Genomic DNA, 20,640 nt, shown 5'->3' with positions numbered 1-20,640 from the left:
CTCAAATCTGAAAGGATTCCCTCCAGAGCTTGTATTAAGCTACAGACCCAAAAGCAGAGCAGAATATAGGGATAGACTCAGAGAAACCCTCAAAGGGATGCAGAACACGGCCTTTTATGTCACGAATATAACAGCTATGAAATTCTTAGAAGAAAATACATGGGAAAAATTTTCATTAAATTGAATTTTGCAATGGTTTCTTGGATTTGATACCAAAAGCACAGGCAACAAAAGGAAAAACAGACAAATCAGACTTTATCAAAATTCCCTTTAGTGCATCGAAGGACTCTATGCAGGGGGTAAAAAAAGCAATCCACAATGGGAGGAAAATATTGGCAAGTCACATATCTGATAAGGGATTAGTGTTGAGAATATACGAAAAACTCCCAAACTCAGCAGGCAAAGGGGGTAAGGGACTTGAGTACACAACTCACTGAAGATGGTCTGGGAGCAGCACTGAGCATGTGAGAGAGGACATGCAAGGGCACTCACCTCCTGGAATGTACAACCCAGCACGTTGTGCACGCAGTGGCATGTTCCTTCACACCCGTTAGGGTAGCTAATATCAACGTAGAAAACAAATTTGGCCAACATGCAGGAACTTGGAGCCTCTTGGCACCACTGATGGGAATGTCAAATAGCATAGCTGCTGTGGAAAGGAGTGGCATTTCCTCAAAAATTAAACAGAGGGGCTGACATGGTGATTCATTCACAGTAAAGCCAGATTGTGGTGGGGGGACTGGGCAGTTAGAAAATGGTGGAGGACCAGCAGAGGGTTGAAGAGAATGAGAGAATTGTCCAGTCCCCTCCCCCTCCCCCAGGGTTGGCCTGGGGAAGAGTTGATCACAGAACAGTACCACCAACAGGTGCAGCGTGGGGAAAAGGCTCAGGTGTCAGGATCACTGGTAGAGACAGCTGGCCAGGCCCCTCCTCCTGCTGTCCACTTCCTCTGCTACCATGCAGGTAAACCTGGCCTCCCCACACTCCCCCAAAGGAGGCAAAGCCAGGAGCCTGAGCCATGGCAGTATTGTCAAAATCTAATGGTCAAGGCTGCTCGGGCTGCTGCAGTGAATTGCCAACTTCCTCTTAGCTGGCAGTCTACAGCTTGGGTCTTTGGGTATTGAGGGCTGGTAACCTCAAACAGCCCAAGGGTTCTGACAGGCTCCACGGTTCACACATAGGAAAGAACATTTTGTGACAATGACCTGTGTGTGGTAGGGGAATGGTTGTGAAAGCAGCCTTTGGGGGTAGAGACGTGTTTATAAACACCATTGTCTTCCTTCATTGTAAATTTCCACTCGTGTAATCCAAAATAGCTCAGCTCCACACCCTGCGGCACGGCACATGCCTGCATGAGCACACACACAATGGCTAGAGACTGGAGGGGGTACAAACTGGAGACTAGGGTAACCCAGGAGACAGATGTTTGGGGGATGGATACAACTATGGTTAAAGCATCAGCAAAGCCCAGAGGAGGTTCAGAACCAAGGGCTCTGAGGGGCCAGCCTGGCTCTGGAAAACTGGATGAACTTCCCTCTGGCCAGGTTCTAGGTGTGACTTCAAATGCGTGTCAAACAGAGCCAAGGCTGTTGGCTGATGTGATACGCAAACTGCAGATGGGGCATGATCCCACTTACAGAGTGGAGGGACAAGGGCTGGAGGGCTGTGGTGCAGAGCTCAAACCCATATCGAATGCCTGGTTCCCCCGCTTCCAATCTGCTCTCCCTAACACTTCCTGGGCGGCAGCAGGTGATAGTCCAAGTTCTAGGGCCCCTGGCAGCCACGGGGGAGGTTCAGGTGCCATTCCTGGTTGGTTGTTTTGGTCTGGCTCAGCCATGGCTGCTGAATGAACCAGTGAATGAAAGTGCTCTCTGTCTCTCCCTGTCATTTAGAAAGATTGGAAAGATAAACATGTCCACAGTGCTGATCCCTCATGTTGATATAAACGGCTTTTATTTTTCTTTACAGTGTTGTGTGTTTTCTAAATTTTCTACAGAACCTTGAAGACACAAGTCACAAAAATGCCCCTCAAGGCAACGCCCACCTGCCCGTCTGGCCACACTGGCCTCCTGCAGAGCAACAGGTGGCTTGGGCAGTTTCTCCCTGCACGGGCTCAGGCTGCTGAGGGGTTCTGCTGTTCGGGCTCGCCTGGCTGTGTGGACGCTGGCCTGAGGCAGGCTCCAGAGGGCCCCAGGCCTGTTCCGTATGCTCAATGCAGATGGCCAAGGGTGGTTGACAGCCTTCATGTGGAGGGGGGTGTGCCTGGACATTCATGGGTACAGCTGGGGGAGCTGGGGGTGGTTAATCATCAGGAAGGGCACACGTGAGGCTGGCAGCATGGGAGTCGGCTCCCCAGAGCCTCCCGCTCCTCCCTCCAGCTTTGTGCCTGGGTGGGCAGGACTGGTCAGCTGTCACTGTGCTCCATGGAAGGAGGGCACAGGGCCGAGACAAAGCTGGGAGATACCCCGGTCTCTTTGTGGATAAAGATGGAGGCAGCAGCCCAGTAAAGGGAGGTTGCTGGGGAAGAGGCAGGAGGGCAGCCCGCCCCCAGTCCCTGCCCCGGCTTCCTGCTGAGTGACACAGACTCAGGTGGGAGGGCAGGGCCTTTAATTGTATCCACAGAGACCCATGGGGGGCGTCACGGTGGGTGGCTAGGTGTCTGTAGAATGCGAAGGAGAGGTTGGGAGTAGACGGGGTAAGAGGAGGAAGAGGAGGATAAAGAGGAGGAGGGCGGGCTGGGGGCACATCTCCGGCCTGCTGCCCGCCACCCCAGCCGGCCTTCCCAGCTTGGTCGTCTCAGGAGTGTCTCAGCTCCACCTCGGAGCCGAACTGGGGCCCGCGGTGGGGCCGGCGGAGGCTCTGGTAGCGGATGCTGAAGAGCCGCTGGGTGAGGCCCAGGCTGGCCACGAGCAGGGCGACACCCAGGAAGAGCAGTACCCACTGGCCCACGCGGGCCTGCTGCGCGTCCAAGTTCATGCCCAGGAAGTTGACGCGGCCGGAATCCGGGAGGGAGCCTTCCGAGCGAGCTGGGCGAGGAAGCAAGGAGACAGGGCCGTGGTGGGCAAGGCGACGGTGGCTGGCCCATGAGGTCTGGCTTCCCTGCACTTGCTGAGGTCACACCGCCGCCTGCCTGGCCTGGGGACGGGTGGGCTCAGGCCTGCGCAAGCTCAGGGGGCCGGCCCAGGGGCTGGAGGTGGGGCGGGTGGTGGTACCAGAGTTTGGCATCCAGGTGTACTGCGGCCAACCCAGCTTCTCCCCATGCCGCCCATTCTCAGTGAGGAGCCAGTCCATCAGGGGCTTGAAGTAGTTCATCATGGACGAGGCTGACATGTTGGGCTGGCCCGTGATCAGCTTCATGGCTTCTGGCCACGGCTTGCTAAAGCCCAACTTCATGGCATCCCTGGGGAGAAACCGAGTCAGAGGGCCATGGCCCTTCCTTCCCCAGCCTGGTATCTACCCTCTTCCATTACCTTTGAGATTAGGAGGGCCCAAGTGGGGTAGGGGTGGTTGGGGAGAACTTGAGTCCTTTAGGGAGAAGGAGCATTAAGCTTGGCACACACAGGCTCCTGTTGGGAGGCCGATATGGGAGGTACACCCAGAGCAGCCCCCAGCGGAGGAAAGCAGGGTGGGGGTGGGGTCAGTCAAAGGAGGCCCAGGAGACTCACGCCAGGCGCTTCCCTGCCTCCTTGGACTGGTAGATGTCACACTTGTGCAGTGGGCCCTTGTGGCCGGCTGCCTGGCACAGCGCCTCATGGAACTGGAACTGGATGATGAAGCTGACAAAGTACCTGCCATGGAGGGAAGGCAAGGTGTTTGGGGGCAGAGGCAGCACCAAGTCCTCCTGCCTTTGATGGTCACATGGGGGCCCAGCAGATGTGGGGTACAGCCCAGCCCCAATTCATGTCTCGCCACTGCTGTGCCTGTGTGGCTACCCCCGAACCCCTAAGGCTGTCTTGTCATCTGAGAGGGCCCTGGGAACAGCTGCAGATGAGGACAGATAAGGAGGGGCTGGTTGCTTCTGAGGCAGGGAGGTGCCTACAGCTCGGTGTCTGCCAGGAGAGGCCAGAGTGGCAGAATGGGTCACACAGCAGGGAATCAGTCCAGTCGACCCTATTCTAAGCGGCGGGCATTCCAGGGGAGAAATCCAACCAGGTCAAGGGCAGGAGCCCTGCCTCCATAGGAACCACAGACGGCGGGGGCTAGAGACGGCCACAGCCTCCACGGCCCTCCTGGGGTGGCCCTCTCAGGCCCTCAACTCCTAGCAGCACTTGGCACTTTATTCTGAGGTTGTCTCAGTTTCTAACCTCCCTAGAGGGACGCCCTTTCTCCCACCCTCCTAGCTCTCAGCAGGTGCCCTCCAATAGCATCTGGGAGGGAAGGGGTCCCCCTGACCAGTCATGTCATAACTGTCTGAGTCTCAAACCCAGTGACCACAGGAGAGTATGCCAAGAAGTTGGTCCTTGTGACCACCTGAGAAGTGGGAGGCACTGGTGAGGACTTGGGTGATCACAGACACAGGGAATTTGTTTAAGGAAATGAAGCAGTGGAGGGGAGGCTGAAACCCAGTCCTGTCTGCCCCAAATGCTCCCCCTTGTCCCACCCCACATGCTGTAGCCACGCCCCTAGTAACCTGCCTGCCGATCATTACCCTGAGTTTCATACACAAAGGGGCTTCTGGACACAACTCAAATTTCACAACAGGCAACATGTTCAAGACTACGACTAGGATCACAACTTTGTTTTCAAAACAAAACGAAACAAAACGATCATGCTCGGGCGAGGTGCCATGGTTAATCTTAACTGCCCAGCAGTGAACCATTAGTTAGCAATTAGGTTGAGTTGCTGTTTTCAACTTTTTGGATGGTGGAGACCATTGCAGAAAGGTCTGCAGAAGCAGTGCTGTGGCAGTGAGGGGCTGTCCTGGCCATGATGCAACCTGCAGCTGCACGCCCTACCTGCTTGGGGCGCACCCGCTCCCCTCCAACTCCTACCTGATGTAAGGCACACTGGAAGGAATGTGGAACTTGGCCCCTGGGTCGAAGTCACCTTGAGACCTGGGCACTGGTGGGCAGAGGCCCTGGTACTTCAGCCTGTTGGTAGGGGGAAGACATATTGGAGGGAGAGTTTGGAAACAACTGAGCCAGAGGAGGCATTTTTTGACTGGAAGAATAGTTCTTAGACTTGGGGTCATCACATCCTTATTTCTCCAGGCTAAGTAACGGCCACCTCGTATAACTCCATCACTCACATATACACACGCGTTCAACGTCACGTGCAAACACAGGCACTGGCACACACACACGCTTCATACAGACACCTTCATATGCATACATCATGCACACAGACCTGGGCACCTTGCGCGCACACAAACCTGAGGCTCCACCACTCCTGATTGTAGTTCTCCTTGGTGATGCTTCCGTCAAACACTCGCCAGCGCCACTGGTCGACGAGGTAGCTGAAGGGGATAAAGGCGATCTTGTCGAGTGCCATCTTCATGAGAAAGTTGATATCGTGTTCTGTCAAGGGAACGGGGCTGGGTCTCAGGCTGCTTACTGGACCCTACAAGTGTAGCCCTGATGTGTGATGGTAGAGGAGGGAGCAGATGCAGCACCTCTTTGGGCTCTGATCTGGCTCTTGGGGTGACCTGTGTGTCTTCCTGCCCCAGGCTCCCTTCCACCATCCCTAACCTGTCCCATGGGCCACCGATTGCACCCTGCCCTCCTTCCCAGGGTGCTGTCCCTTGTCAGCCCTCCACCCACTAGGGCCTCCCACTTCCCTCACCGTAGCCAATGCCCTCACTGTCCAGCAGGTTGATGCTGTGCAGATGCTTGGGTGTGGACACCGAGAGGGCCAACACATCCCCCATGGCTTCATGAAAGCCAGGGTTGGCGCCCTCCCGCAACGCCACAGGCAAATGCTTGTATTGCATGAAGTATTGGATGTGGCCCATCTCGTGGTGAGCCACGATCAGCTCTTCCATGTTCACCGTGGTGCACTGCTTGATCCTGGACACAAGAGGAGGGCAAGGGTGTTGGCAGACAGACAGTGAGGAGCCAGGAGGCAGAGGCGCCACACGTGGAGCTGAGCTCAGCTCGGTTGTGTGTGTAGGGAGCACCCCACATGGGAAGGTGGGGGAAGGAAGACCGAGTGGGCCCGAGAAAAATGGAAGCTGGTGACTGGAAGGTTCCTGAGGTCACTATAGCCACTCCTCTGTGTCTGATTTTTCTCAGCTGCTCCAGTCCACACCACCTGCCATGCTCTGACTGCATAAGGTATTTGCTGCAGTGACACACACACACTCAGCTGTGCTTTTTCTAGAAGGACTGTGTCCTGTGGTTGCCCACGCACAAATCCATCTCTCCAACATTGAAGCTTCTAGAAGCACACATAGTGTCCAGGATGTTCTGCAGCTCGCAAGCCCAACATTGGCAAGCAGGTGCAGATTTACCCATAGGATTCTACAGCAGCAGCCAGCCTACAGCTACCTGGGATAGAAGCATTCACCTCCTCTGTTGAGCTTCATCTCTCTCCTCCAAGAATTATCTATGCTTGTATGCATGTATCTATCTAGTATGTAATGAGACAGAGAGAGGAGAGAGAGAGATCTTCCAGCTACTGATTCACTTCGTAAATGCTCCCGATGCTAAAAGTGGCCAGGCCAAAAGCAGAAGTTGGGAACTCCATGCAGGACTCTCGCATGTGGCAGCAGGGAGCCAAGTGCTTGGGCACTGGTGGGCTAGCTCCTGGGGACGTTAGCAGGAAGCTAGACTGGAAGTAGAGGCAGCGGACTGAAACCCAAGCAGTGCCTTAAACCCACGGTCCCAGGCCAGCCCCTGGTCCCATGTTTCTATCATTCTCATCAGAGAAGGGAATGAACTGCCCAGCGGCCTGGTCAGCTAGAGATTAGGTTCCAGCAAAGGGCCCATGAGAGCTGCCACCCCTCAGACTCAGTCTGTTCTCAGCCCTGCTGCTGCCACCCAGGGGACCCGAGAGTTTGGGTGTCTTCATCGCTTCTTCTGATTAAGTGGGGTCTTTTTCCCTTTGTGGATTCTGGGTTGGGTTCATGACTCTCACTTTTAGCCAATGAAACCTGACAGAAGTGACTTGGGTGGCTTTGGAGTTATTCCTTAAGACAGACAGCTGCTTCTGTCTTCACTCTGGTGTTCTTTTGGGAGGAGGGGAGTCAGGGAAGAGGGGACTGGCTGCTCATGCTGCTGGGCTGGAGGAGGGGAGTTAGAAACTCAAGCCAGCCTGAGAGGAGTGCATACTGACCACCCCAGCCATTCTCTGCAGCTGGACCCAGACACTCCATGCATGAGACTAGCCTGAACCTTCTTCCCCAGCACACCCCATGGGGGAGACGGTCCAAGCACCCCAGCTGATAGCCAGAACCAAGGCTGAGCCATCCCATCCATCACAACAACTCTGAGGGAGGTCTCCACCATTGCGGGACAGGGCTGGATCCCTGACCCAAGCAGGCTCACTTACTTACTTTAGATCTCAAGTTGTGGGAATGGTGTTTTAAGCAACGTTAGCTAACCGAACGTCAGGCACCAGGAAATGGCGTCTGAGCATCTATCAGCAGCAACAGGGGAAGCAGCTGCATCCTTACATTTGCTCACAAGGGGCTGGGGCCTTGTTGGCTGCAGCTCAGGAGACCCTCATGTGGTCAGCTGGAAGCCCAGCGCTAAGCTGGAGCTGGATCCCTGCTTTTTGATCCTTGGGGCTTCCTGGTTCCTGTCTGCTCACTCTGGCTGCAAGCGCAGCCATGGAGCTGCCAATGGACTCAGGATGGGCTCGCGGGTCCGGTGCTCAGACCTGAAATCCTTGCCATTGTAGAAGTCCCAGGCCGAAGCGTGGCACACCACCTCCCGCCCATCCTTCGGCTTCTCCAGCATCGACTTGTTCCAGAACTCTGGCGGCACAGACAGCAGCCCCAGGGAGGTGAAGAAATCATCCGCTTCCTTGAACATCCTTTTGGGGGTCCAGCCCTGCAAACCGAGGCAGTGCTGCCCACGCTGGAGGCGGATCTGGCCCCAGCTGGGGACTGCGAGAGACCAAGCTGGAGGAGGTCAGAGGGCCCTCTCCTGGTCCCAGGGAGGCATCCCCACCCACGGAGGAGGACCCTTGGGCATACCTGCTTGATCATGGCCTCAGTGGCATCCATCATGGAGGCTGAAGGGAAGGGTACCACCAGGTCGTAGATGTTGGACCAGGTCTGCGCCCACATGTTCCCTGGGAGAGGGGAGAGCAGGCAGAGGGAACTGGCTCAGTGCCACCTGGCAAGAGCAGGGGGGCAGATTCTAGTGCTGCCAATCCCAGGGGTGTCGCTTGGGCCTTTATTGTCTACACTGGGTACATGGCATCTTCAGCCTGCCACACGTAGCCCTCAAGGTCACTGCTAACTCTACGGTCATCAAGGGACCAAGGTAGCCTTCACCGTCCACATGCACTTAGACCAATGTGACCAGCAACTGTTTATAAATGAATGAGGAAGGTGTGGGCCCCTGAAGCCTCTTGTTGCCCACTCACTGAGCATCCAGCCAGGTCTGGATTAACTTGTATTCCACCACAGAATAGAGTCCAGAGAGGTTAGGAGCCCCATGGCAGGCTGCAGTTGTGACCAGCCCCTGCCATGCTCCCTGAGGACAACTCATGCAGCCATGGGTGGTTGGTCACTCCAGCAAGAGCCAACTATCTCCCTCAGGAGGGGCTGATGCACCTGCACTTCTGGAAAGGAATGAACTAAGCAAGAGGCTTTGACCCCAAACGAGCGGCTGACTTGGAAGGGGAGCTGCAGCCAGAGTTACCAGTTGCCGGGAAAGGTCAGGCTTCGCTGACTCAAGGTGGAGTCTAGGGGCATGTCAGTGAGAACAGGGACAGGGGCAATGGGGAACGAGGGAGAAGGGCTGGGGAGAGCGCCCCAATGAGGTGGCATCTCCTGACTCCTCCTCTCCCAATGAGGGAGGATTTCTAGGCCCCAGCTCGGCCATGTGCCACCCTGTGCAACTGAGTGAGGGTGTGTGTCCCTCACTGGTTTTGTCTCACCAGACAGAGGTCAAAGCAGGCTGGCCTCTGGGACTGCAGCAACTCCCCAGGCCTAGTGGGAAGTAGACCCACATCAGAGGTAGCTTCTAGAGTCCCCCTTGTGATTTCAAAACAGCCTGTGACCCTATCTGGCCTCTCTGCTTACAACATAGCCTGTGTTCCTGACGGCCCAACAGGGACAGAAAACCCGGGGCACCTACTTTGCTGCAGTCCCTACTGTCCCCTCTGGTCTTCCACTGCACCTGCCCCATGCGCTCAGGATAGTGAGTATATAACCTTTGAAAACTTGGCATCCAGCACTTGCCGTGGACCTCAACCATGCTCTCCGCATACACTTCTTCATCCCGACGCCCTTGGTCTGTTTACGGTGTCTGTCTTCTATGCCTTTCCTCCCCTCCCAGTGGGCAAAACTGTTCCTCTTCCAAGGCTATGCCCTCAGCAGGCTCCCATGCCCACTGCTGGCCCCTTCCTCAGGCACCTATGAGTGACCACTGATGATGCTGTCCCCTGCTCCCAGCCCCTGCAGCCCTCAGATCATGAACTTCTTTTCCTACCCACTAGGGTATTGCATCATGTGGCTCTGCACCTGACCTGGCTCCAAATGCTAACAGGAGGTCCCCAACCCAGCCCTGCCCCTCTCTGACTGTGACGCCCAGCCCATTCATTCTGTCAGCTAGAGCTAGTTCCCCAACTCGTGCCCTCACCAAGCAGGTGGGCAGGAATGGGGCCTTCCAGGTTGATATGCTGGGCTCCATAGTGGTGGTGCAGGGCACGGCGCACATAGGCATGCAAGTTCAAGTACAGCGGCTGCAACTCCTGCAACAGCTGCTCCAGGTCTTGCTCCAGGGTTGTCATCTCGTACATGGACCTCCAGGAGTCCCCTGCATCCTTGTAGCCTGCAGGGGGAACACAGCCCAGCTCCCTCAACACCAGGTCATCCTCCTGGCCCCTCCTCCCTGCCTCTGCCAAGGATCTATCTTTTCCCAGGCTCAGTGTCTCTGAGCTCCTCTCTGCAGAACACAAATGGGCTGGGGAGCAGACAGGACCTCCCAGGTAGTTCTGAGCAGTGGTCCTGGCCAAAGGACTCACCGTTGAGCTGGGCGGCCTTGTTGGTGAACTCCACGTATTTTGGGAAGTATGGGAGGATGGCTCTGCCCACCTGATCCCGCCAGCCCTTCCACACCCATAACAGCTCGTCATATTTCCGAGATGTGGCCATGAGGTTTGTCAGATCTGCAGCGGGATGGGGGGAGGGAGGACAAGTTTGCAAGGCTTGTGCTCCACCCCTCAGTCCTTGGCTCATATCCCAACTGCTTCTAAAGGGATCTCAGAGTTGAACAAAACAGTGTGGGCGAGGAGGTAGTGAGGCTGGTGCCGAATGAGGACGGTGGATGCTGGTCACTGGGACCTCCCAGGTGCCCTGTCCATCTCAGACACCTGAAGGGTCAGTAGCTCTGTGAGTGACCACAAGTCTCTTGTCCACACAAGCAGCTTGTTATGTACCTGGGTCCCCCACGCCTGGCAGGAAGTGCTGAGCTCCCCATGTTGACCCCTTGGCTTAGAGGTCAAAAGCCCTCTATTCTCTTCTCCTTTCCTTTGGCTCCAAATAACCCTGGACCGGTCTCTTCCCTTTTCCAGAAGGTGGAGATGGTCCAGCCCTCCCAGAGAGTGGCCAACAGGAGTGGGAGGGCCCTGGGAACGGGCGGATGGGATACCCAGTGAACGGGGCATAAGAGCTGTGAAGGCTGGGAGGGGATAATGAATCTTATGAGGGTATCAGGAGCCGAAAACCCTGGCCTCGTGTCCTGGGGAAGCTGCTCCGGGTGAGGACCCCCCCAACCCTAACATGAGGCGTCTTTGATGTCAGCCTGTGGTGTTACCTGGGGAGTCTCCCTCCTTGGCCTGGCCTAGGCCTGAGATGAAAGAGGAGGGCGCGAGGCTTATGGCAAATGCTCTCTCCCTTCTACTTGGGAACATGCAATGCAAGGTCTGCTTCTACACAGAAATTGCACCCATTTCACTTGGAAAAATAAATGACTTCAGAGAGTTTAACACCACACCTGCTCTATGATTTGCCTTGTTCAAGGGTTATAGCAGGTGCATCTGGCTCAGCCCCAGGTAGAGGGGCTATCTGGGGTACAAATGCTACACCCTTTAACAGTCTCCACCATGGAGAGTACACACATAGGAGCCCACATGTGCGCACGCGCACACATACACATCCTTGCGTGCGTGTCCACATTCGCAACCTATAAGCCAAGCCCTGGCCTGGGAAAGTTGGTTCTCCCTCCTGTTTATTTTCCATTTCCCTTTCTATTTGTCATTGTTCTAACGTGGGAGCTGGGCGGGGGGCCAGAAAGAGACCATTTCTGGGCGGAGATGTTTATGCCTCCAGCTCCCTAGCTCTTGAAGTGGAGGGCAGGGAGGGCGTCTGAGTGTCCAGGATGAGTTCTTTCAAAGGAGAGGATCAAGAAGGGGTCAATGGCACATTTTGGGGACAGTGGAGGGTGGCAGCCAGCCTGGCCCATTGCTGCCCACAAGAAGAGGTAGTGAGCGTGGGTGGGGAGATACAGGACAGAAAGGGGAGGCTGTGAGCCGCCCTGGAAGAGGGGTGGGGGCCAGAGGCCTCTGGTTCTCTCAGCTTCTGGGCTCTAAGAGGCCCAGTGTAGGGGAGCAGGAGGGACCAGAGGGTCTGGACAGGGCAGGGCAGCAAAGCCAGGAGGCAGCACTGGCCCTGAGCAGGCAGAAGAACCGCTGCAACAGACAGGTCATAACAGATAGGTGTGTTGAACTCTCACAGGTCAGGGGAGCCCCGACATTGCCCTGGGGATCCCCCCGACCGCCTTCCTGGCCTCCCTCTGCCTCCCAGCAGCGCTCTCACCAGGCTCCAGCTGCAGACAAGGGCCGCCGGCATGGCACACGTTGGCCACGCTATAAATGGTTTCCATTTTCAACAGGATCTGGTTGTACTGCAGCAGGGAAAGGTGCAGTGAGCAGGACTCCTTGGCTCCTGCCCACCCCCCGCCCTCTTTTCTCCCTAGGAGTGGGGAGTGTGTGCTCCAAAGGGGCGACCTGTTTGGGGACTCTAGAGGTGCCTGTCCCCAGGGAAAAAGGCACAGTTGGATAAAGCAAGGACGAGGGGCCAGGCTGTGGGTGGGTTGGCTTCCCAATATGGAGGCATATTTGCCCTGCAGGCCCTGCCGGCCACTGACCTCCTCCAGCTCCTTCATGGGTAGCACTGCCCGCTCCAGGTCCTGAACCTTCTTTATAATCCGCTTGCTGGTGGTGTTCTGGAAGTTGCTCACATCAAACTGTCTGGCCCAGGTGCCGTACTTGAAGGTGTGGTTGGCTAACTGCAGGTTTTTCTGCAGCTGAGGGCACAAGGGGACAGCGTCCCAGAGTGGCCTCTGGCAAGAGATGCCGGAGAGTGCTGGGGGATGCAGTGAGCAGGACAGGCAGGTGGTTTGAGCAAGTTGCTGCCTCTGCCTGCACTGTCCCTTTTCATGTGGGACTGCATGGTCTGGCCCTGCATACAGGACCTGGCAGGTGCCTGCCAGCCCAGCCTCCCGGGCCTATCCTGGTGCTGAGGATGAGCCCTCCACGTGTCTGAAGGGCTGCTGGGCTGGAGGCAGCCTGGCACCAGCTCTGTGGTCACTATCAGCCTCAGGGGTCTCTGCGGGATGGGGAGATGACCCCACCATCTTGCAAGGCTGCTGAGTTAAAAAGTGCTGGGAATGGGGGTTGCAGTGTGGCAGATCTTTGAAACGACCCTTCTCTGGGTGACAGGGCATGGGGAGGAGCAAGCCCTCACAGGGGTGGCAAATGGGGCCTCTCCATCCTGCAAAGAACAATCTCGGCATTGCTTCTTTATACGCCAGTGATCCCCTTACTAGAGATTGATTGGGAGTGAAAAAACATGCTGTCCGGGCCTTGAGCACAAGCATTGTGTCTGGCTTTTAACCCAACCCTGGGCCTCTCTGCATCTTCCGTGCACACCTGCACAGCAATGGTGGAGGGGGCTCCTACCAGAATCTTGCTGGCCTCTGTGGTGATGTTGGTGTTATAGTTCCAGTTGGCCTCGGCAAACTCGTTCCACACCACCTGGGACGTGCGGTCATACTCCTCCACGAACCGGCCAGCCTCGGCCTCATCTGTCACCAGGTCTGTAGGACACAGTGGCAGGAAGCGGGGGTATGTGCCCTTCCTCTTCCCAGCCTGGTCCTCCAGGAGCCATCCCCCATCCCTGCCTGCTGCTCCAGTTCCTCCCTGCCCTCCAGCCCCCCCAGCCCAACCCTATCCCCTCTCTGGCAGGTCCCACTTGGGCTCTGAGTTGTCTGACGGGCTTTGGCCTGGAGGGTTGTTGCCTGGCTGTTGGTGGTTGTTGCCTGGCTGTTGGTGGTTGTTGCCTGGCTGTTGTTAGTTGTTGCCTGGCTGATGGTGGTCAGCTGGCTGGTGGTCCCTTGGTGGGCTGTCACCTGCCGTGCCGCCACCTGGCTGGGGGCCAGCCAGGAATGCCCACAGCAGAGCAGTAGGAAGAAGAGGCTGGGCAGTCCTGGTGCAGCCCAACCTTGGCCCATGGCCGCTGGAAAGTAGAGCCCTGCAGCCTCCCCAACCCCCCCACACCCTGGCCAATAAGAGCAGAGCCTGCAGTGTGACCTCACAGAGAGCAGTACGCCTGGCTAGCCTGTCCCTGGGGGCCCTTGGATGTGGCCCAGTGCAAGGCCATACTTGGTGGGAAGGAGCTGACCCAGAACCTGGGGTCTGGGTCCCCACTCTCCTTTGGGGAACTTTACCGATGCCTTCTGGGTAGTTGTTGGGCAGCGGGGGGCGCCACTGGTATTCGGGCCAACCCAGGACCTCGCCATTGCGCTTGTTCTGTTCCTGTAGCCACCTGCTGACAGGCTGGAAGTATTCGAGCAGCGGCTGAGCGTCCAGGGAGTCAGAGCCCACCATGGCCTTCAGCACCTCCTGCCAGGGCCTGGAGTAGCCTGCCCGCAGCAGCTCCCTGTTGGGCACAGCAGGCACCAGGGCTCAGGGCTGCACCAAAGTCCCCCACCTGCCCAAGCTCTAACTGCTTAAACCCCCTCCCTGGACTAGAAGAATCTCAGCAATAAAACTCCGGGGCCTGAGATTTTGTGAGCATCGCAGGGGGCGTGTGTCTTACCCCATGCCAGGCAATAAATATTTGATAAAAGCCAGAGAGGGGGACAGAACAAGAGTGAGCGAGAGAGACGAGAGAGACAGGGTGGAGGTGGAGGAGGAGGAGGAATGTGGCTAACATCATTCCAGCCCCCCGAGCTCCCACCCAAGCACCAGCTGCCCCTGACATGCCCTCTCTTTCCTGCCACATACTTGAGCTTGGCCCCTGCCCGGGTGGACTGGTAGATGTCACACTGGTGCAGGGGACCCTGGTGGCCGGCCTCCTTGCAGAGGGCTTGATGAAACTGGAACTGCAGGATGAAACTCACAAAGTACCTGCAAGGTACGTTGTGTAGGTCAGCAGCAGGGGGTCCTTGGTCTAGGTGCTACCCAGCACCCTAAAAGCATGCATCAGGGGAGAACTGAGCCCAGTTCCAGGGTAGGGAGGGGGGGAACCTGTGAATGGGGCAGCTGAGATTGCCTGCAGTGGGAGGCAACTGCAGCTGGGACAAGGCGAGGTGAGGAGGCAACAGTACCTGATGTAGGGTGTCACATTCGGGACATGAAACTTAGCTCCGGCATCAAAGTGGGTTTCATTCCGCACGACTGGAGGGCAGATGCCCTGATATTTGGTTCTGGAAGAGGATGGTAAATTAGGGCCTGCCACTTAACGTTTTGCAGGGAAGGCCATGGCGCAAGTGTACCCTTTCCCAGCCTGGGGGAAGACTTCCTGGAGGAGGGATTTTAAGCAGGAAGGGAGAAAGGGAGTGGGAAAAGGGAGTTGAGGGAGGGAGGGATAAGAACTGACTGGGGCAGGAAGTAACCCCCTTCTCACCGAAGGTACCACCAGTCAAAGTTGTAGCGGGAAGGGGGCGTCTTCCCACTGAAGACCCCCCAGCGCCACTGGTCCACCAAGTAGCCAAAAGGCAGGAAGGCAATTTTTTCCAGAGCCATCTTCAGTAGGTAATTGATGTCGCTTTCTGCAGGAGACAAGAGAGTCATCAGAGGGAGGAGGGAGCATGGCTAGGAGAGGGTGGGCCAGAGAGGAGGAGTGAGGCAGGGCAGCCACGGAGCCCCACCTTGGAGATGGGAGGCCTTCTTTGGGGGAACATCCTGTGGGGTGTGAGGGCTGGGAGCACCTTGTGGGTCATGGCAGATACCCCCTCAACCCCGCCGCCCTGACCCTGCCTGCTGGGGGGGGACTTGGGGGGAGCCCCGCAGGGCCTTCTCCACCCTCCCACACCTGTGTCATTGATGACGTGGTCCAGCAGGCCGATCTTGTGCAGGTGTACTGGAGTGGACACCGAGAGTGCCAACACATCCCCGATGGCCTCGTGGAAGCCAGGGTTGGCACCTTGGCGCAGGGAGACGGGCTGCTCTTTGTACTGCAGGTAGTACTGCACGTGGCCCATCTCGTGGTGCACCGTGGACAGCTGGTCCATCGTGACCCGCGTGCACTGCTTAATCCTGGGGTGTGCACAGGGCGAGGCTGATGGTGGGGGATACAGCAGCCCTGGGGAGGCTGGCCTCTGAGGGACAAAAGGACCAACAGGGGGACTGCCCAGGGCTCAAAGAACTGGGCAGAGCAAGCCAACCCTTTCCCCTGGCCCTGCCTACCTCCTCTCCAGGCTACAGAGCTCGCACCTAGGGCAGGCTGCCAGGGAGGGTGGCCTCATGGGCTCATGGGTAGAACTGCCTTGGTGTGGACCAGTCCTGACCCACTGCCACGCAGGGGCAGACAGAGGCAGGCCAGGGATGCTGCCTGCCTTGGGGTCAACCCCTACCCCCTCCCAGAGCCCCTGTGGGTGGGCGGTCAGGACCTGAAGTCCTTCCTGTTGTAGAAGTCCCAGGCCGAGGCATGGCACACCACCTCCCGCCCATCTGTTGGCTTCTCCAGCATTGACTCTGCCCAGAACTCAGGTGGCATGGGCAGCAGCCCCAGGGAGGTGAAGAATTCCTCGGCCACCCGGAACATGCTTGTGGCGTTCCAGCCCTGGCGAGGGTAGAGTGGGGGAGGAGGGATGGGTCAGGGTCCAGCTGCCAGGAGCCTGTTCTGGCTGTCCTGAGGCAGGTCTGAGGTTTTCACGCCCTCCAACCCAGAGCAGTTCCCTGCCAGGGAAGGGTATCCCTGCCCTGTGCCCCCACTTCTTACAGGTGCCCTCACCTTCCCCACCCGTGGGTTGTCATCAGTGAGCACGGCTGGTGGGGCTGGTCTCTCTCCCAGCCACAGATCCCAGCTTCTGCTCATTCACTCTCTACTGCAGAAGCATCTGGCCCCACGGCACCTGCCTGCCCATGTGCCCCTGCCTGCCCCTCCCCACCTGCAGCTCACCTTCTGCACCATGGTACTGGTGACGTCCAGGTTGGGCTTGTCTGGGAAGGGCACCACCATGTCATAGATGCTTTCCCAGCTCTGGGCCCACATGTTCCCTGCACGAAAGGTGAGAAGGCACCCAGGTGAGGCAGCTAGGCTCACTGCCCAGGGATGGGACACTGCTGGGGTCCCATCCCACTGTGCTGCAGCCTGGGAGACAAGCACAGAGCTGGCCACCTCCAAGTCCCTTCCCCTCTGGGCCGGCAGCCAAAAGTCCCTTTACCAGCTCCTGGACAGCAGGGTCACCTCAAAGCCCGAAGCCCTGGGGTGTTCATCATTGAAGTGGGAATAACAAGATTACTGATTGGTGGGGTGGTGTGGTGGAGCCAGGACTGTGGGCTCCTGTGTGTGGAAGTGACTCACCTTTCTGTAACCAAAGCACCCCCTGTTTCCGGGGCTCCCAGTGACCCACACATGTGCGTGTAGGGGATGGGTCAGGTCCTTACCCAGCAGGTGAGCAGGGATGGGTCCTCTGAGGTTGATGAATCTGTCCCCGTAGCGGCGGTGCAGTGCTCGCCGGACATAAGCGTGCAGGTTCAGGTAGAGGGGCTCTATCTGGTGGTAGAGGCGTTCCAACTCTTCCTCAAAGGTGGGTGCATCGTACCAGGAGCGCCAGTAGGCCCCTGTGTCCGAGAAGCCTGGCGGAGGTAGGGCGGGGGCCACAGAGCTCAGGCATCAGGCTCAGGGCCTCCGCCAAGGAGCTCAGGCGCCAAGTTTGGGGCCTGCGCCACGCCCGGCTACGACTTGGCGGCTGGCCTGGCTCCAGTGAAGGGTGCTGTGGGGGTGGCTGCTCCACAGTCCCATTCAATGTGCTCTGAAGGGCACCGGAGGTGAAGGGGAGCAGTGCATGGTGGGCGTGGGGCCAGGCGCCACAGCAGCAGCAGGGGCGTGGTAGGGTAGGAAAGCAGCCTGGCTGTGGGCCCACGTGAGACCTGCAGCCAGCTATGGGATCATCACACAGTTGCTCCAGCCTGAGGCTCAGGGCCAGCAGCAGAGGAGCGGGCTGGGAGGCTGGGAAGTGCTGGGCTGCGGGACAAGCGTGCTCACCGTCCTGCCTGAAGGCCTCGTTGCTGAGGGCCGTGAAGTCCTGGTAGAGAGGTTTCAGCGGGATGCCCACGGCATCATGCCAGCCCTCCCAGGCAAACAGCAGCATGGCATAATTTCGCGAGGATGCCAGGATGTCGTTGAGGTCTGAGACATGCATGTGCAGGCTGTTAGACTTCTGAGTGCTGGGTCTGCAGTAGCCTTCCTCAGAACCCCCCACGATGGTCCTGGCCACTCCCATGAGTTCCCCAAGGCCAAGGACCACCTGCAGGCTGGGCAGGAAGGGGCTGGGAGCGACAAAGCAAGCCCCCCAGGCAGGGCCCCCACCCCAGGAAAGTGATGTCTTGGGCGGCTGACACCAAGCTGGGCTAAAGCCCAGGCAGATGCTTCATGGATGCCCACAGAGTGACTGACCTTACACCTGCTTCCCAAGTGGGCACTGGCAGGACAGAGGAAGCTGACAGGAAGGCCAAGGTGGTGGGACAGGCAAAGGCCCACGTGCAGGGCAATACCCTTGCCACAGATAAACATACCATTCTGGGCTCAGTGGGGCGAAGCGGGAGGGTCCAGCCACTGAGGCAAAGATGGCACCATACCTGGATCCAAGGACCAGCAGGTGGCAGTCCCGTTGGGGAAGCAGACTTTGCCAGTGGAGTATATGGCACTCATGTTGTTTAGCAGGGAGTTGTACTGGTGGGGAACACACAAGGAGGTATGATTGGCCAGTGCCCCGAGGTGACCCACATTCATCCTCACTGTGGGGACAGGAGACTGGGGGAGGGGCTGAGGCTTAGGTAAGGTCATTCTGTAGCACCAAGGATGCTTAGAATCCTAATACACCAATCCCCATTGCACACAGGGCGGCTGCGGAGCAGGAACAAATGTGCTTCCAGAGTTAGGGACGGGGCAGGCTGGGTCCGGCAGGCACTGCCCTCTGGTCCTCTGGCCTTGCAACCTCCTCTACCCCTCACATTCTCTTCGAGGAAACTAACAAACCTAAGCTGCCCTGCCTATGGGACGGCTCTGGACTGGCTCCCTTGCCTGTGACTGCTTTAGCAGAAAATAGCTTCTTCTCCCTGCCATTTCCCTCTCCAAGGAAAACCAGTGTTCTAGCAGCCACTTTCCGGGCACCCAGGGAACGCAGGGCCTGTCTCTCCCTGCTGCAGGCATCCTGCCCCTCTCCAGTCCATCCTGCCTCCTCCCCCATGGCCTACCTGCTGCCGCTTGGCCAGGGGCAGATTGGCAGGGCCCAGCGTGAGCACCGCCCGGATGACCCTGCGCAGCTCCGGGTCGCTGAAGTTTTGCCAGATGGACTCATAGAGCTCCTTGGCCTTGTGGCCCCAGGCCTCAACAAACTCTTGGCTAAGCAGGGCTTCCTCCTCCTGCGGGCACAGGAGGGAGGGGAGGGCCTCAAGCGAGGCCATCCGGGATGTCTAGGACCCTGGCCGAGGAGACTGGGGCCCGCAGGGGCTACCATCCCTACCTCCCCCCATCCCCAGTGAGGCACTAAGGGGATCTGCCTCAGGAAAACGGAGGGGCGCGACAAAGTGGGACCAGGAGAGACGCAGGCCCAGGGTCAAGGGCTGGACAGTGGAGAAGTGGGCAGAGCGGGGCCTCCTTCGCCACGACGACGTTGCCCAGCCCGGGGTCCCAGCCTTCTCCCCATCCCGGGCCGAGCTCCCCCAGCCAGCCTCGAGTTGGGCACGGCGCCCTGTCCGACGGGGCGGGGTGGCCGGGGCTCCCGGTGGCGGGGCTCCCGGTGGCCGGGGGCCCGGGTCCGGGGTTCGTGCCCGCCCGGCACCGGCCGCGGGGCTGTGATTGGCCGCCGCCCCGCCCCGCCCCGGCCGGCCGGGCGTCCCACCTGGCGCCGCGCGTTCTCCGCGGTGATGTTGGTGTCGTGCGCCCAGCTGGCCGCCGAGCTCCGGAACAGCACCTGCTCGGCGCTCGAGTTGTAGCTGCGCGCGAAAAGCTGCGCGCCGGCCTCGTCCGCGGTGAAGTTGCCTGGCAGCAGCGCAGGGTCCAGCGTCAGGGCAGCGGGAGGCGGTCGCTGCAGCAGCAGCAGCAGCAGCAATAGCAGCAGTGGCGGCCCCGACCCCCGGCGGCCCGGCGTGGCCCCCATGGCGCGGTGCGCGGCGCTGCCTCCTCCCGAGCCGCGTCTGCCCTGAGGATTATAAAACCCCGCCGCCTTCCGACACACCCCCAGCTCCCCGCCCCGCCGCGCTTCCTCCGCCGCTCCAAAGTCCCCGGCCTCGCGGGGCCGCACCGAGCGGGCGGGGGCGCGGGCCGGGGTGGGGCTGGGCCGGGCTCCGCGACTCCCGGGAGCGGAAAGGGGTCCCCCGGCTCGTCCACGCCCGGCCCGCGGTGTCTTCTCCGGGCTGTCAGCCTCCGGGCGCCGGCAGCCCCTCGGCTGGCGGCCTCCGCTCCCCTCGGCGGCCTAACCTCCCCAGGCTTGTCCGCCCCGGAGAGACCAGGCGAGCAGGGAAGCGGTCCGCAGGCGCTGCGAGCGCGGCGGGGCCGGGGCTGGTGCGGCCTCTCTGCCAGGCCGTGGCGGGGGCGCCTGCGCGGGGCGGGGGGCGGGCAGGTGACTCGGCCTCCTGGGGTGAAAGCCGCCGGGGCCCAGCCGCGGTTCACCTGGGGCTTGGGGGCCCGGCCGCGGTTCACCTGGGGCTTGCGGGGAGGACAGTGGGTTCCCGGAGAGAGGGCAGAATGGAGGGGCTTATCTGGGGAGCAGGAGCCTCGTGCCCTCTTCCCATCGGGGCACCAGCTGCATCGCTCGGAGAGACAGTCACCCTGACTGACCTCAGACCAGGTATGGGAGCCCCGACAAGCCCCTGGGCGTGCGAGGTAGACCCCGGTTTTAGAGATGGAGACAGTGATGGCGCTGACAGCTTGAGCGGCTTCTCCAGGTCACCTCGGGTCTTTACCCTCCTTCTCTCCTCCACCTGCCCTTCAAAGTGACAGGAGTGGAGGTGGAGGGCGGTGTCGTCGACTCGGTGCACAGGGCCATGAGGGGATGGCGGTCCTCACAGTCGGGG

The 20,640-nt window shown here is 58.9% G+C and overlaps 1 protein-coding gene across 4 annotated transcripts; it reads right to left on the bottom strand.

Annotated features, from left to right (window-relative positions):
• Positions 1–2,409: 2,409 nt before the first annotated feature.
• On the bottom strand, positions 2,410–19,736 carry LOC121162465 (angiotensin-converting enzyme). Of its 4 annotated transcripts, XM_040989464.1 has the most exons (25): positions 19,467–19,736; positions 18,820–18,987; positions 18,202–18,295; positions 17,609–17,752; positions 17,008–17,199; positions 16,520–16,617; positions 16,008–16,180; positions 15,431–15,654; positions 15,023–15,167; positions 14,724–14,822; positions 14,401–14,523; positions 13,842–14,053; positions 13,075–13,211; positions 12,261–12,419; positions 11,930–12,017; positions 10,138–10,281; positions 9,753–9,944; positions 8,138–8,235; positions 7,819–7,991; positions 5,782–6,005; positions 5,372–5,516; positions 4,992–5,090; positions 3,666–3,788; positions 3,213–3,400; positions 2,410–3,026 (listed from the first exon to the last, which is right to left on the bottom strand). In XM_040989464.1, the coding sequence occupies exons 1-25, from the start codon at positions 19,722–19,724 to the stop codon at positions 2,797–2,799; spliced, it is 3,930 nt and encodes a 1,309-aa protein (XP_040845398.1). In that variant the 5' UTR covers positions 19,725–19,736; the 3' UTR covers positions 2,410–2,796. The 4 variants fall into 4 exon arrangements, with proteins under 4 accessions (XP_040845398.1, XP_040845399.1, XP_040845400.1 ...); XM_040989465.1 differs by lacking the exons at positions 13,842–14,053; positions 14,401–14,523; positions 14,724–14,822; ... (7 more) ...; positions 18,820–18,987; positions 19,467–19,736 and adding exons at positions 13,367–13,373; positions 13,434–13,625; XM_040989466.1 differs by lacking the exons at positions 13,842–14,053; positions 14,401–14,523; positions 14,724–14,822; ... (7 more) ...; positions 18,820–18,987; positions 19,467–19,736 and adding exons at positions 13,367–13,412; positions 13,476–13,625.
• Between the last annotated feature and the right edge of the window lie 904 nt (positions 19,737–20,640).

The sequence above is a fragment of the Ochotona curzoniae genome, unplaced genomic scaffold, assembly GCF_017591425.1.
Source record: "Ochotona curzoniae isolate NIBS_2020 unplaced genomic scaffold, NIBS_Ocur_1.0 contig_523, whole genome shotgun sequence".
NCBI classification, from domain to species: Eukaryota; Metazoa; Chordata; class Mammalia; order Lagomorpha; family Ochotonidae; genus Ochotona; species Ochotona curzoniae.
Note: the sequence above shows the minus strand (reverse complement) of the source record. Positions and strands in the feature narration are given on the sequence as shown.